Below are 16,203 nucleotides of genomic sequence, written 5' to 3' on the forward strand. Positions count from 1 at the left end.
GTGCCACCATCGTCCCTGTCCCGAAGAAACCAAACCCAGCCTGCCATAATGACTTTCGACCAGTGGCCCTAACACCCATTGTAATGAAGTGTTTTGAGCGACTAGTTATGCAGCACATCAAAAATAGTCTACCTGCCGACCTAGACCCACTGCAGTTCGCCTACAGAGCCAACCGATCCACAGAGGACGCAGTCTCAACAACACTGAACCTCGTATTGTCACATCTCGATCGGAAAAATACCTATGCCAGGATCCTCTTCATAGACTTCAGCTCTGCTTTCAATACAATCATTCCGCAGCAGCTGGTGGAGAAGTTGGAGCTATTGGGGGTTGATGCTGGCACATGTAGCTGGGTCCTGAACTTTCTGTCGCAACGGCAGCAGACAGTCAGGGTGGGCAGTAGGACATCAAAAACCATAGCCGTGAGCACTGGCTCACCCCAAGGCTGTGTCCTAAGCCCCCTGCTGTTTAGTCTGCTGACACACGACTGTACTGCCAGACTCAATAACAACTTCATCAACAAGTTCGCTGTTGACACAACAGTGGTGGGTCTCATCAGTGACAATGATGAATCGGCGTACAGGATGGAGGTGGAGCTGCTCACAGGTTGGTGCAAATCCCACAACCTCATTCTTAACGTGGGAAAAACTAAGGAGATGGTGGTTGACTTCAGGAGGGCGAGGAAACAACACCATACACCTCTGCACATCGACGGAGCTGATGTGGAAAGGGTCAGCAGCATAAAGTTCTTAGGACTACATCTGTCTGATGACCTGACGTCCACGGCCAACACCACAGCTCTGGTCAAGAGAGCCCAGCAGCGACTTCACCCTCTCCAAAGACTACGTAAAGCAGGCCTCCCCACCACACACCTACGGACTTTTTATAGGGGGACTGTCGAGAGCACATTGACCTACGGCATCACTTCCTGGTTCGGGAGCTGCAAGGCGTACGAACGGCACCAACTAGACAGGATAGTGAAGACCGCCAGCAGGATTATTGGTGCTCCACTCCCCTTCCTGCTGGACATATACAGGAAGAGATGTATCAGCAGAGCCATCTCCATCATCAAAGACCCTTACCACCCATCGCATGACATTTTCTCCATCCTCCCATCTGGGAAGAGGTACAGGAGCATTAGCTGCAAAACCAGCAGGATGCTCCTCAGCTTCTTCCCACAGGCTATAAGACTGTTAAATGGACTTTGCCCCCTGCCAAGTATCGCGCACAACCCCCACACTGCAGCAGAGCCACTGTTGTGCCGCTGCCGGTCGGAACGCCTGTTGAATGTTTAGTAGAGTGTTAAATTTGTTCATGACATGTTTTTTTTTTTTTTTTTTTTTTTTTTTTTTTTTTTTTTTTAATGAAAACTGAATGGACACTGGTTGAGCAACGTTTTTTTTGTTTCCTCTGGGTATGCGAATACTCAGGAAATGACAATAAAGATTTACAATTACAATTACAATTACAGAACCCAGGTCTCTGGTGCTGCAAGGCAGCAACTCTACTTATGCGCCACCGTGCTGCCCCAGTCATAGAGATATACGACAAAGAACCATACCCTTCGTTCCACCGAGTCCCCGCTGACCATCAAACACTCCTTTACACTAATACTACATTCATTCCTTTTGTTAAATATCCCCTCATTCTCATCAACAAGTTCACAAGTTGTAGAATTAGGCCATTCGGCCCTCGAGACCATTCTGCCATTCAATCATGGCTGATCTCTGCCTCCTAATCCCATTTTCTCCCTATAACCCTTGACACCCGTTCTAATCAAGAATTTATCTATCTGGCTTAAAAATATCCACTGACGTGTCTTCCGCAGCCTTCCGTGGCAATGAGTTCCACAGATTAACTACCCTCTGACTAAAGAAGTTCCTCCTCACCTCCTTTCTAAAAGAACACCGTTTAATTCTGAGGCTATGACCTCTGGTGCTAGACTCTCCCACCAGTGGAAACATCCTCTCCACATCCACTCTATCTATGCCTTTCATTATGTGTTCCTGCAAAACGGTTAATCCGGAAAGGGCTCTGGAAAACCAGAATGCCGGAAAATCGGTGGTGAACCTGTACGTCTAAATAATATTACAGTTCGCAATGTACTATGTTTGACATCTGGTGGAACAGCAGTTGCCTTTCTACTGGGTTGTTGTGAATGAAGAGACTTAGTGAGTTAAAGGTATATATGTTAATGACCTGAAATTAAGGAGAAAATATTGTCATAAATGAGCATTTCCAGGAGACTTGGTGGCAATGTATTTTTACTCTGGTGCCAACCGCACTGTCAAACTGTGCATTCTGAAACCAAGAAATAACCCCAGAGGTTTTAAAGCAGGTAATTACAAAAGAATAGCTGCATGATTCTCAGCATTATTCTCCGTGCCTGTAGGAAGTGGCTGCTTCCCCACAGTGGCAGGTCAGAGATGTAAACACACAGGAAGCATGACCCCTCCTCCGATCCTTGCATTTGCTCCAGATTGGTTCAATTTCCCTCTTCTTAACCATTTCATTCAAATGCAAATGTACGTGAATCACAGGACACAGTACAGCGATGTTAATACAAAACACATCCAAATGTTTTTCACTGGGTGGTTCGAAGTATTCCAACTTTTTAATTAAAAGCAGAAATGTTTAATCAGAATGTTGAATGCTTATGGTGGCACGGTGGCGCCACGGTGGAGTTGCCCCCTGAAGCCCGTGTTCCACTTGGGCGACCTCCACCGCGACCTCTGGCGAGTTTGCCCACGACCCATAGTTGTGGCAAGATCGCCACGTGGTTGTAGGAGGTCTTCGTCACTCTCCTTCATGGTCGTGAGTGGTCTCCGCGTAGTTGAGGCTTCAGCTAGGACGCGGCGTATTTGTCAAAATGTTACAAATTGACCGCAACTAAAAATAGGTTGTCGTGGGAAAAATCGATATTATTTTAGTCGTAGGTCTAGTCGAAGCCGGTCGTAGTAGGTTGTGATGCTAGTCGTAGGTAGTCGAAGGTAATAGCTCCGAGGTGAAAAAAAGGTAATTTAAACAGCAGAACGTCACCTCTGTCACTCCAAGGCATGTTCATTCATAGCTGGAGAGTTATTGGAGAGGAGACTTGTGTTTTAGAGATGGCACCAAAAAGGCAGCAGCACAGGGGGAGAGCACAACCCTCAAACAAAACCTGCCATGTAGGTGTTGCCCACCCAGGAGGAGGAGTGGCAGGAGGTGATGCCACAGGGGGTGATGGTGCAGGAGGTGATGCCACAGGGGGTGATGGTGCAGGAGGTGATGCCACAGGGGGTGATGGTGCAGGAGGTGATGCCACAGGGGGTGATGGTGCAGGAGGTGATGCCACAGGGGGTGATGGTGCAGGAGGTGATGGTGCAGGGGGTGATGGTGCAGGAGGTGATAGTGCAGGGGGTGATGCCACAGGGGGTGATGCCTGCAGGGGGTGATGGTGCAGGGGGTGATGCCACAGGGGGGGTGATGCCACAGGAGGTGATGCCACAGGTGGTGATGCCGCAGGGGGGTGATGGTGCAGGGGGGGTGATGCCACAGGGGGTGATGCCACAGGAGGTGATGCCGCAGGGGGTGATGGTGCAGGGGGTGATGCCACAGGGGGTGATGGTGCAGGGGGTGATGGTGCAGGGGGTGATGGTGCAGGAGGTGATGCCACAGGAGGTGATGGTGCAGGGGGGGGTGATGCCACAGGAGGTGATGGTGCAGGGGGTGATGGTGCAGGGGGTGATGGCCACAGGGGGTGATGGTGCAGGAGGTGATGCCACAGGAGGTGATGCCACAGGGGGTGATGGTGCAGGGGGTGATGCCACAGGGGGTGATGGTGCAGGGGGTGATGGTGCAGGGGGTGATGGTGCAGGGGGTGATGGTGCAGGGGTGATGGTGCAGGGGGTGATGCCACAGGGGGTGATGGTGCAGGGGGTGATGGTGCAGGGGGTGATGCCACAGGGGGGGTGATGGTGCAGGGGGTGATGGTGCAGGGGGTGATGCCACAGGGGGTGATGGTGCAGGAGGTGATGCCACAGGGGGGGTGATGGTGCAGGGGGTGATGGTGCAGGGGGTGATGGTGCAGGGGGTGATGGTGCAGGGGGTGATGCCGCAGGAGGTGATGCCACAGGAGGTGATGCCACAGGAGGTGATGGTGCAGGGGGTGATGGTGCAGGGGGTGATGGTGCAGGGGGTGATGGTGCAGGGGGTGATGGTGCAGGGGGTGATGCCACAGGGGGTGATGGTGCAGGAGGTGATGGTGCAGGAGGTGATGCCACAGGGGGTGATGGTGCAGGAGGTGATGCCACAGGGGGTGATGCCACAGGGGGTGATGCCACAGGGGGTGATAGTGCAGGAGGTGATGCCACAGGGGGTGATGGTGCAGGAGGTGATGCCACAGGGGGTGATGCCACAGGGGGTGATAGTGCAGGAGGTGATGCCCACAGGGGGTGATGCCACAGGGGGTGATGCCACAGGAGGTGATGCCACAGGAGGGATGGTGCCACAGGGGGGGTGATGCCACAGGGGGTGATGCCACAGGGGGTGATGCCACAGGGGGTGATGCCACAGGGGGTGATGCCACAGGGGGTGATGGTGCAGGGGGTGATGCCACAGGGGGTGATGGTGCAGGGGGTGATGCCACAGGGGGTGATGCCACAGGGGGTGATAGTGCAGGAGGTGATGCCACAGGGGGTGATGGTGCAGGGGGTGATGCCACAGGAGGTGATGCCACAGGAGGTGATGCCACAGGGGGTGATGGTGCAGGGGGTGATGCCACAGGAGGTGATGCCACAGGGGGTGATGCCACAGGAGGTGATGCCACAGGGGGTGATGGTGCAGGGGGTGATGGTGCAGGAGGTGATGGTGCAGGGGGTGATGGTGCAGGGGGTGATGGTGCAGGGGGTGATGGTGCAGGGGGTGATGCCACAGGGGGTGATGCCACAGGGGGTGATGGTGCAGGAGGTGATGGTGCAGGGGGTGATGCCACAGGAGGTGATGGTGCAGGAAGGGGTAGCCCTGCATGAGAGACCCCTGGAGGAGGAGACCAGGATGGTAGTACATGTCCCCACCACCACCCCATCCTTCACTGCCCCATTTGAAGGCAGCAAAGCAGCCCTTTCTCCTGTGTCTGACACAGCATCAGAGGCAGATGCCCCATTGGTGGTGAGGGAAGGCTAGAGGAAGGTTATGCCCTACACCTTCACCAGGCAGCAGGAGGGGGACCTTGAGGAATGGTTCCAGCAGAATGCCATCCTGTACGAAAAGGAAAATTCAAAATGAGGGGTACAGGGACAAGGACAAGAATGGCACCCTTGCCATCCACTGCCCCACATGTGTGCTTAAAGTTCCATCATTTGTCAAAGCCCAGCGTCACTCTCTCCCAGTCACCTGGTGTACTGGGACAGTCCATCACATCATCTCCATTCACCCATTGACACCTCTTCTTGTGTTCCCTCTTCACCCTTGCTCTTCCCCTTCTGCCTTTCTTAAAAGGCTGCTGAAGCAAAAGGGCTACTGCAAATAGCAGTAGATGTATTTTTACTAACATCCTCCAAACTAGTTCCTTCCCTGCTTGCATGGTTCAGAATGATTAAAAAAAACCTGGGAGGCATTTTTTAGTGAGAAAACAATGCAGACATGACATCATATTATCAGGTGACCATTTGAGCTGTAGACACTCGTCACTGGTCGTTGTTGGTTTTCGGTGTGGTCCTCTGTGGTGGAAGGGGGTCGTGCTCATTCACGGACCAATTTGTCAGAGACCATCCTCGAGTAAAACGTACATGGTCGAAGCCAGTCTTCAACAAAGTGGAAGGAGGTTGAAGGAGGTCTTCACCATAGTCGTAGGAGGTCTTCACCATAGTCGTAGGAGGTCTTCACCATAGTCGTAGGAGGTCGTACACATAGTCGTGGCAGGTCGTAGGTCACCATGACCTTGATTTAAAAAAAAAGTGGCTTAAGGTCGCCAGAGGTTGCGGTGGAGATTGCCCACGTGGGACAGGGCTTTACAGCTCCTGAGACCTGGGATCAATCCACACTACGGGTGCTATTCTTTACGGAGTTTATACATTCTCCCCGTGACCGTTTAGTTCAGCTCTAGCCCTCTCCCTCCCCCCCTTACACTCCACAGACGTACAGGTTTGTAGGCTCTTCTTCTTGCGTATGGCGTACACAGCCTAAAGTTGCAGGAAAACTTGTTCTATTTGATTTTATTTGATTGTGCACGCCGGGTTGATTGCATTCATTGAAACAGGGCGGACCACGTGAAGGTTGCAATCTCCCACCCCGTTTGTAGGCTAATTGGCTTGTTATAATTATAAATTGTTCCTCGTTGGATTTAGTTAGTGTTACACAGGGATCGCTGGTCGGCGCAGTCTGTGGGCCGATGGGCCTGTTTTCGCGCTGTATCTCTAAACTAAACTATAAAGTGTATAATCTGTGCTGTACGTTTCGAAAGAGTAGAAGGTCATTGGTTGATGATTCTGTGAGGTTGTGACTTTGTATTGTTTGTACAGGGTGTGGCCTGACCCACGGCCAGAAGGAGCTCCACAATATAACTCGTATGGGGTGACTGTGGCTGAGGCTGAAGTTGACGTCCTCACAGGAGAGAACCAGATCACCCAAGTGGATATACTTTTCGATTGTGGTGAAAGGTAGGAAACATAAATGTCAAGCAATAGCAATACTCTGCATCAACATGAGGGGATTGCCACTGCCCCGTAAAGTTTAGACACACAAGGTGGTCACTATTTTGGCATCCTTTCACTCAGTTAATACAGGCAGTGAGTACTCAATCTGCTTCGTAAAGCAGATACAATTACACAAAATCTCATCTAGTGTTTCTCGGTGGATTAAGCAACATTTGTTTGAATGATGGGCGAAGATTGAAGGGTTCTGGAAGGTAACATCCTATTTCTGAAGATGGGACAAAATTAATTTGTCTGATATGGGACCTTCATAAGTTCCAAAAACAGAGTTAGGCCATTCCACCCATCAAGTCTACTCTGCCATTCAATCATGGCTGATCTATCGTTCCCTCTCAACCCCATTTCCATGCCTTCCCCCCGTAACCCTTGACACCTGTGGTTAAAAGGAGGGAATGTAATAATAATAATAATAATAATAATATATTTTATTGTCATTGCACATTAGTGCAACGAGATTTAGTATGCAGCTTCCAACCGATGTCGAAAAAGTAAGATAAATAAATAAACTGTGCGAGGTGACCATCTGAGGGAGACAGTCCAGGGGGGGTGGGGGGCACTCAGCAGGGCCAGTATAGCTCTGGGAATAAAGCTGTTTCTGAGTCTGGAGGATCGGGCGTAGAAGGCCTTGTAACGTCTGCCGGAGGGAAGGAGTTCGAACAGTCCATTACAAGGGTGTGAGGAATCTTTATGGATGCTGACGGCCTTCCTGTTACAGGATGGCAAATGTGTGGAGGCAACACGGTGTTGCAGAAGATGGTGCTGCTGGCACTTGTGTTATGGAAGAGCACCACACCAGAAGGGTCTGCAGTGGTCAGGAAGACCTTTCTCTTGCCTCCTCCCACTGCAAGATCAGTTGGGGATGAGCAATTTAATTTGATCTTGCCAGCAATGAAATTAAACAAAGTTGCACCTCATTGTGTTGCTGAAAGCAGAGACAAGGTTCACCTGTAGATCTTGCCCTCATCTCCCACACCATGAGATAGCTCCTCTATGGCACTTTGCACGTCCTTACTGAATCCACAGGATGTCGGACTTTGCAAGCAGCCCCATCCAGCGCAAAGCTTATTTCTCAATGGATGTCATCACAAATTAGTTTAGTTTAGCGATACAGCCCCTTCGACCCACGAGTCTACGCAAACCCAGCGATCCCCACACACTAACACTATTCTACACACACTAGGGACCATTTACCATTTTACCAAACCCCATCAACCTACAAACCTGTACATCTTTGGAGTGTGGGAGGAAACTGGAGCATCCGGAGAAAACCCACGCAGATCACAGGGGGAACATACAAACTCCATACAGAAGCAACCATAGTCAGGATAATAATAATAATAATAATTTTATTTATAGAGCACTTTAAAAACAAACATAGCTGCAACAAAGTGCTGTACATCACTAATCATTGACAAAAAAGTTAATACACACCAAAAATAACAATCAAAAGAAATAGTAGGAAAAGACATGTAAAATAAAGAAACATCAAAAACACCACAAACAGAAGCAAGTGGAATCCAGGACTCCACCGCTGGCCCACCGTCTTGCCCACTGCTGCTTACTTTAATTTTCATTTCTTTACCTGCATCGTTTTAAATGCTGAAGTGAAGTCAGTCTTGCACTCTGAACAATATACATATTGGGGCACAAATTGTGAGACACAGTCTCTTGGGATGTGAGCAAAGGAACAGAACTGGGAATACAACACAATGCAGTTCTCAGTTCTGCATCCCATGCCTTTCTCGTGAAACGTCATTCCAACAATACCATTTCAAACTGTATTTTTCACAAGAGATCACCTCAACTTTCAGCCCCAAAATAATGAATCGACTTACTTTGGAGGGGTTGCGTTGAAATTTTGTTCATACATAACTTGCATCAGTGTAGAGTTTCATGGGTTTATAAACTATCCTGTCAATAAGAAATAATTACACATTACAGTCTGGTCTACAGTTTAGTCCTATTACAGAATACATTTTGCAATAATCCATTAGCAATTTTCTAAAGTGCTCTGTATGTTTCAAGTAATTCAATAAATTATAGCAGTAAAATGTAACCAATTAGTTGGAATGATGTTTGCACAAGGAAGTATGGGAAGGAACTGCAGAATCTGCCTTACTTCGAAGATGGTCACATACAGTGGGTCGGGCAGCATCTGTGGAGAAAAGGAATAGGTGGCGTTTTGGGTCGAGACCCTTTTTCAGATTGAGAGTCAGGGGAGAGGGAAACAAGAGGTATGAAAATACAGAACAAATCGGAGCCGGCACCAATGGCCAAAGAGCCCACAATGGTCCATTGTTGGATGTGGAGGAAGTGATAATGAGGGGATCCGAACAGTAAAGCTAGCAAGACAACTAAGGTAGGAGGAGGGATGGAGAGAGAGAATGCAAGGGTTACTTGAAATTAGAGAAATCAACATTCATACCCCTGGGTCGTAAGCTGCCCAAGCACAAGGCGGTTGTTCCAAAGTCTGACTTTAACTATTGAACACTGATTTCTCCCTAATAGTTAGGTGGTACGCTTCTAAAATCACCAGAACTGGAAGGAGTACAACACTAGCAACAATTGATCTGCTGTTTAAAAATTAAAGTTCTGGTATTGCCAGAGGCAGTACTAATGTAGTGACCCATGCACTATTTACTTCAAAAGTACAAAAAGTACAAACAAAAACAAGACGGGTGGATTCTTGATTAGTACGGATTACAGGGGTTATGTCAGGGTTGAGAGGGAAAGATGAATCAGCCATGATTGAATGGTGAAATAGACTTGATGGCTGAACGTCCTAATTCTGTTCCTGTCTCTTATGTATTTATGAAAATCCTCTTTGAATGGAGTGGGTGGTGGTGATATAATCTGTGCCTCCTGAATCCTAACATCATCTAATTTGTCCACCACTGTCAATGCCACTGTCTGTGGCATTGATACGAAAAGATTTTAATGCCAAGTTCTGTAAAAGGAGTGAGTTGAGCAACAAGGGATAGATAAACAACTCTCGTGTTTCTCTGGTCTTGTTTCTCATTGACACTTGTAGCATGAACCCTGATGTTGATGTTGGACAAGTCGAAGGTGCTTTTATCATGGGCATGGGATATTGGCTAATGGAGAAGATGGTTTACGATCCAAAGACTGGGGCTGTGCTGAATGCAGGAACATGGGAATACAAACCACCGCTCAGCAAGGTATGTTTAGAGTTGACTGGAAATTTATTGTTTAATTGGAGAAGTTGCTAGACAGTTTATGCTTTAAAAAAAAATCCCTTTTCAGGATAATCCAAGGCAAGAAATAAACTGTTTATTATATTTAGTGGCATTTCCAGTGTGGAAACCAGCTCTTTGGCCCAATTTGCCCACACCTGCCAACATGACCCATCTATATTAGTCCCATCTGCCTGTGTTTAGCCCATATCCCTCTAAACCTGTCCTATCCACAGGGCCGGCCTTAGGGAGTGCGGGGCCCAATTGAACAATTTTGGTCAACCCCGGGATCCCAGCCAAGGTGTGTCAGCCCCGTTATTTAGTATATAGGCATATGGATGAGAAGGGAATGGAGGGTTATGGTACGAGTGCAGGCAGGTGGGACTAAGGGGAAAAAAAATTGTTCGGCATGGACTTGTAGGGCCGAGATGGCCTGTTTCCGTGCTGTAATTGTTATATGGTTATATGGTTATATATTATGAAATTGTACACTTGGGTGCCATGGATTGTACACTGTGTGAATCTCTCCTGCTCCCTCCTGTTTGACTGTCAGTAGCTCCGCTGGCTTCCAACCTTCACCATAGCTGCTAATTACCATTAAACTGCATTATGTGATTGGACACAATGTCCTTGGAAACAGCGGCTGATTGGACGGTAGGAGACCTATTTGTTGATTGGATAGGAATTTTAAGCCAAGTTGGTTGGTGATTGGCCGCAACCCCCTTAGAGACAGTGATTGATTGGCCGCCAAATAATCGGGCACAAAAAAATGAACAAATAGGAAAACAATAATCGCTGGTCGGTGCAAATTTAGTGGATTATCTGGTTGTGTCTCCAAACTAATCTGGTTGTATCAACCAGACTATCTGACTGTATCTCCAAACTAAACTGGTTGTATCAACCAGACTATCTGGCTGCATCTCCAAACTAAACAGTATAACATGCAGGTACATTCATTTCAAATTAAATTCAGTGATTATTTCACATGATTTCTCATTGTGTGAAGCTCAATATCTGACCAATTTCTGTTTAACGCGTTTGGTCTGCCGTGAGCATTTTTCTCCCAAAACAGTTCATATCGAGCAATACGATCAACGAACCAGACAGCAGTGGACACAGTCACGCGATTAGCAAGCGATTGGTGAGATTTGATGGGGGCACCCTGAGCTTTTTTTCCACAATTATTAGGGTTAAGTTATTGAATTTAGTAACTATTGTTCTCATTTCTCATACGTTCTCATACAATCTATGAATATTGTGTTTACACTCCTTTATGCTGCTGCAAATAAGAATTTCATTGTTCTGTTGTGGGTGCACCTGACAATTATACATTCTTGACTCGACTCTTCACTCATGCATTTGTGCATGGGAGAGAGAGAGCGTGGAAGAGAGGGAGAGGGAGGGAGAGAGCGAAAGACAGAGAGACACAACGTGGGTTGGTAGGTGAATGACTAACCTGCACACCTAGAAGAAGCCCCTTCTTGCGGTCCGGAGCCCTCAATCATGATGGTGAGTTTTAAGAAATTCTCAATGTGTCATCAATGCATCGATCTACATTCCTCAGTTAATGTAATTGTGTTTTGAACAAGTATTAATGACGGCTTGTGAATTATATTCAAAGGAACACGGCGTCATTAATATTTGTTCAAAACACAATTATATTTACGGAGGGATGTGGATCGATGCATTGATGACACATTGTATAACTACTTGTTAACTACTGGCTGTTAACAAGTGCTAACAGTAGTAGTTAACAAATCGTTTGTGTCTGATGGCCGTGCAGCGGTTGTTATCCATGTTCGTTTTTGAAAAAAAATCTGGATGGCGAATTTAAAAAAATCTTTATTTAACAAAGCAAATTCGTATTTCCGTACGAAATATGGAACATTAGTGCGGGGCCCCCCTTAGGCGCGGGGCCCAATTGGGGGCAATCGGTCCAATCTGTTTAAGGCTGGCCCCGCCATTCCATGTACCTGTCTAAATGGTTCTTTGCGATAGCACCTGCCTCAACTACCTCCTCTGGCACCTCATCACCCTTTGTGTGAAAAAGTGAACCCTCGGGTTCCTATGAACCCACGTCCGTTGAAAAAGACACAGGTACTTTGTTTGCATTTTTCAAAGAGAACGTTCAATACAGCAACTAAAACTACCACCAAATACCATCCTCCCATTGCAGTCCAAACTGTACTGTACTGTAACTGAATACGTCAAATTCAAATTAAATCTTTCCCCTCTAACCTTAAACCTATGTCCTCTAGTTCTTGATTCTCCTACTCTGAGCAAGAGACTCTGGAAGTCTACCTGATATATTCCTCTCATGAAATTGTCCACCTTTATAAGATCACCCCTCATCCTCCTGTGCTCCAAAGTGTCCACCTTTTTATATTCCCAAATTCGCTGATTCCCTTCATAAATTTCAACATCATTTGTTAATGGTTGTAGACTGGAACTGCATATATATGAGTTTAGTTTATTGCCATGTGTATCAAGGTACAGTGAAAAGCTGGAGCATGTCATGTGTATCGAGGTACAGTGAAAAGCTTTTGTTGCTTGCCAACTGTATACTTTTGTGAAACTATATACTCTATATTTTGTTAGCCAAAAGAAAGGAAGCAGTTACACCAGAAACAGCAAACAAAACGTGAGGACCAAAGCACATCCATTCATTTTATTGAAATGTATTTTTGCATCTTGTTTACCAGTGTATACCTGTCAGCTTCAACATCGAGCTGCTGAAGAATGCTCCCAACCCAATGGGTGTTCTGCGCTCTAAGGCCAGTGGGGAACCGCCCCAGTGCATGTCCTGTGCAACGTTATTTGCGGTGAAGCGAGCTATTGAGGCTGCGCGAGAGGATACTGGACACAACACGTACTTTCCACTAGGTGAGTACAATCACTGGGTGGAATGCTCACAATTTCAGACCACACTTACTCTAATGCTACCATGGATCTCTTTATTTCAAACATCCCAATACAGTTGGAAAACATGGCCTTGTGTAACTACAGAAGTAAATGAGTTAATCTGAATTGTTTCAGTTTGCAAAACGAGTTATCAAATCCAAGTACCGTGTCAGGTGTGGGGTGCTAAAGGGGCGGTCCCACTTGGGCGACCTAATCTGCGAGTTTAGAAGAGTGCCTTTGACCTTCAAACTCGCAGCATGGTCGACACGTGTTCCTAGGAGGTCCTATGAGGTCGCAGGAACTCTCCTTCATGCTCGAGGGAAGTTCCCAAATACTCGTGGCCTGCGTGTTGAAAAATTTTCCGCAAGTAAAATTCGGTCGGCATGGTTCTTTTGAACTCATAGTGCAGTGGAGTGGGGTCGCTATTTAGTTACAGGCATTGAGGGCAGCCATAGGCAATCTCCTTCACTGACCGGGCTTCTTGATTGGCTCATTGTAGTTTTCAGGACCAAGGAAACCCCACCGGTAAGTTAAATGCCCGCTAAACTTTATTATACTTCTTAAAAATGTCTCTCCCCTCCTTCTCCCCTCCTTCTCTCCCTCACGGACCTACCGGGACCCCCCCGCGCTCTCTAAAGGACGATACTGTGCAGCCGTTCTTTCTTCTTCATCACTCACGGGTGTGAGTTTCAGACAGCGCTCCCCCGCTTTCCCTGGCCCCCGTGTGTGTGTGTGTGTGTGTGTGTGTGTGTGTCTGTGTGTGTGTGTGTATTTTTTCAACGCAGACGGTCGATCCAGCTCGCGGTTTTCCAGGCGAGTGCCCTCGAGGTTGAAGACACTCTTCTGGACTTGCGGATTAGGTCGCCCAAGTGGGACAGCCCCTTAATCTATAAACTTCATTACATTATATAATCTGAGGAGTACCTTCAGCAACACACTGGTTCCACCAAGATGCAGTACAGAACGCCACAGGAGATCCTTCTTCTCTGTGGCTATCAAACTGTACAACTCCACCCCCTTCTGTCGTGGGGTAGACTGAGACTGACCCCCCCCCCCCCCCCCCCCCCCCCCCCCCTCACCCCTTCCCAATCTTTGCACATCCCCCAAGCCTTTCTACTCATCACTTTCTAATTTCATGTTTCATGGATCTTGTGTTTTATGACTGTTGTCAGATCAATTGCCCTCCTGGGATAAATAAAATTATATCATTTGGTATAATGAAGGAGTTTAGGGATGAGCTTCGGGTGCCTTCAAAAGAGAATCGAGTAGACACTTCAGAGGGAATAAGTTGCATGGCTGTGGGGAGAAGTGGAGAAATAGGGGTATATTAATATGGCCGTTGTTATTCGACTTTTGGATTGCTGTGGGTCCACTTTTGCAAATATTTTGGGGATAAATCCTATAGTTAGTGGAGAGGGAGAACAAAATGTTGAAACTCCCAAAGATGACACGGTGATTTCAGCATCCAACCTCAGCTAACCACTGTATTGTGGTGCTCCCCCACCCCTTGCCATCTCCAATCCTCTCCCCCTTGTCCCTCCTGTCCTTCCCCACTCTCTTGCTTACTCCCACTTAGTTTAGTTTTAAAGATACAGCAAGGAAACAGGCCCTTCGGCCCACTGGGTCTGTGCCGACCAGCGATCCCCACATATTAACACTATCCTACACCCACTAGGGACAATGTTACATTTATACCCAGCCAATTAACCTACATACCCGTACGGCTTTGGAGTGTGGGAGGAAACCGAAAATCTCAGAGAAAACCTGCGCAGGTCACGGGGAGAATGTTTAAACTCCGTACAGACAGCGCCCGTAGTCGGGATCGAACCCGGGTCTCTGGTGCTGCAAGCGCTGTAAGGGAACAAGTCTCCCGCTGCACCACCGTGACCTCTCTTGCCCTCTCTCTCCCCTTCCCCCCTCATAAGGTTCTCCTCTCTGCCCCTCCTCTTCACATCCCCTCTCCAGCCCATATCCTCTCGTCCATACTCCCGTACCTTCCCCCTTCCCTTCCAATGGTTCAATGGTTCTTCATTGTCACGTGTACTGTGGTACAGTGAAATTTGATTTACCGTACAGTCATACAGGTGCACAACCTTTTATCCGACAGCCTTGGGACCAGACACTTTTCGTAATTTGGAATTTGTTGGTCTTCGGAATGGAGATTTTTTAGCGTAGATTTTAATGGCTGGCTCAGTGGTAGAGTGCCTGGCTCATATCCGCAAGGTCGCGAGTTTGCGCCTTGATCCCAGCAGTTACTCGGTCGCGAGTTTGAGTCTTCAATGTAGTTTTTTCTTACAGAATAAATGTCTGTATGAAATGCAGTGTGCTGAATGAATTCCTGAATTTGTAAATGTGACCGCAGCATTGAATCACCTCCCGCACTCATGTCACCCTAGCGGGGCTACATGCCCTAAGGCGGCCTAAGGCGACATTTTCACACTCTTATATCCGTGTGCAGCAGAGACGCCAAACGTGAGCTTTGGTGTGCAGACGACATCCTGGAAAAAATGTCTGGTTTCTTCCAGGTAGGCGATATACCCTCCCGCGCAATATACCCTCCACTTCTCTTTTTAGTTCCCCTTTCTTCCAGGACCGATCCGAGGTTCCGCTGTCACCTCTGCGGGCCACCCTCGGTGAACGTCCTGTCTCCCTGTCCCTGGGATAGCAGGGGGCGATCAAACAGCACAATACCCCCCTCCCCCTCCCCCCCACCCCCAACTCCAGAGGAATCCGCTCCCCGATGGGCCGCTACGGCGACAAGTGGCAGTTTGCCCACAGCCCGAGCCGCGCGACCCCAAGAACAAGACGCACCTTGCGCACCAGCAGCAGCTGCCCCTCTGGAGTTGGAGCGGGGCTGGGCTGGAGTTGCTGATCTGGGATCTCCGTGCTTGCAGTGGGCCTGGGGGTTGTTGTCCCGATGAGGGGGCACAGCTCGGGCTGTGGGCGAACTGCCACTTGTCGCCGTAGCGGCCCATCGGGGAGCAGCTTCTGGTGGTCCCGATGTCTCCCGCTAGTTTGCAGTTTTCCTCTGGAGTTGGAACGGGGCTGGGCTGCTGCTGGCTGTGGGTCTCTGGGATCTCCGTGCTTGCAGTGGGCCTGGGGGTCGGTGTCCCGTTGGTCCTGACGTCTCCGGTGACTGGCATTGCCGACGTGAAGACAGTGCAAAGCCCCCACGCCGGTGCAATGAGCGGGGAGCTGGAGAGGGGAGGGAAGGGGTCACACACATGGCCGGGAAGCAGAGGGGTGTAGGTGGGGTGAAACTGAAGGGAGCGACAATCTGCTGCTCCCTGCCCGCTGAGTTAAAAAGTTCCCACGCAAGACTCACGATACACTGTGTATCGTGAGTCTACCGTGGGAACTTTTTAACTCAGCGGGCAGACAGCAGCATATTGTCAATTATTAACCCTCCCGCGCAA

General features: G+C 48.4%; 1 protein-coding gene across 1 annotated transcript in view; it reads left to right on the top strand.

Moving 5' to 3' along the window:
• The window catches only part of LOC129695930 (uncharacterized), a 154,488-nt gene that overhangs the window by 134,823 nt on the left and 3,462 nt on the right, over window positions 1-16,203 (top strand). Inside the window, exons 27-29 of the mRNA XM_055633409.1 lie at window positions 6,501-6,638; window positions 9,724-9,871; window positions 12,589-12,769. Coding sequence (XP_055489384.1) covers window positions 6,501-6,638; window positions 9,724-9,871; window positions 12,589-12,769 — 467 coding nt within the window. The remainder of the gene's footprint in view (window positions 1-6,500; window positions 6,639-9,723; window positions 9,872-12,588; window positions 12,770-16,203) is intronic.

This window comes from Leucoraja erinacea, chromosome 3 (genome assembly GCF_028641065.1).
Source record: "Leucoraja erinacea ecotype New England chromosome 3, Leri_hhj_1, whole genome shotgun sequence".
Classification (NCBI taxonomy): Eukaryota; Metazoa; Chordata; class Chondrichthyes; order Rajiformes; family Rajidae; genus Leucoraja; species Leucoraja erinaceus.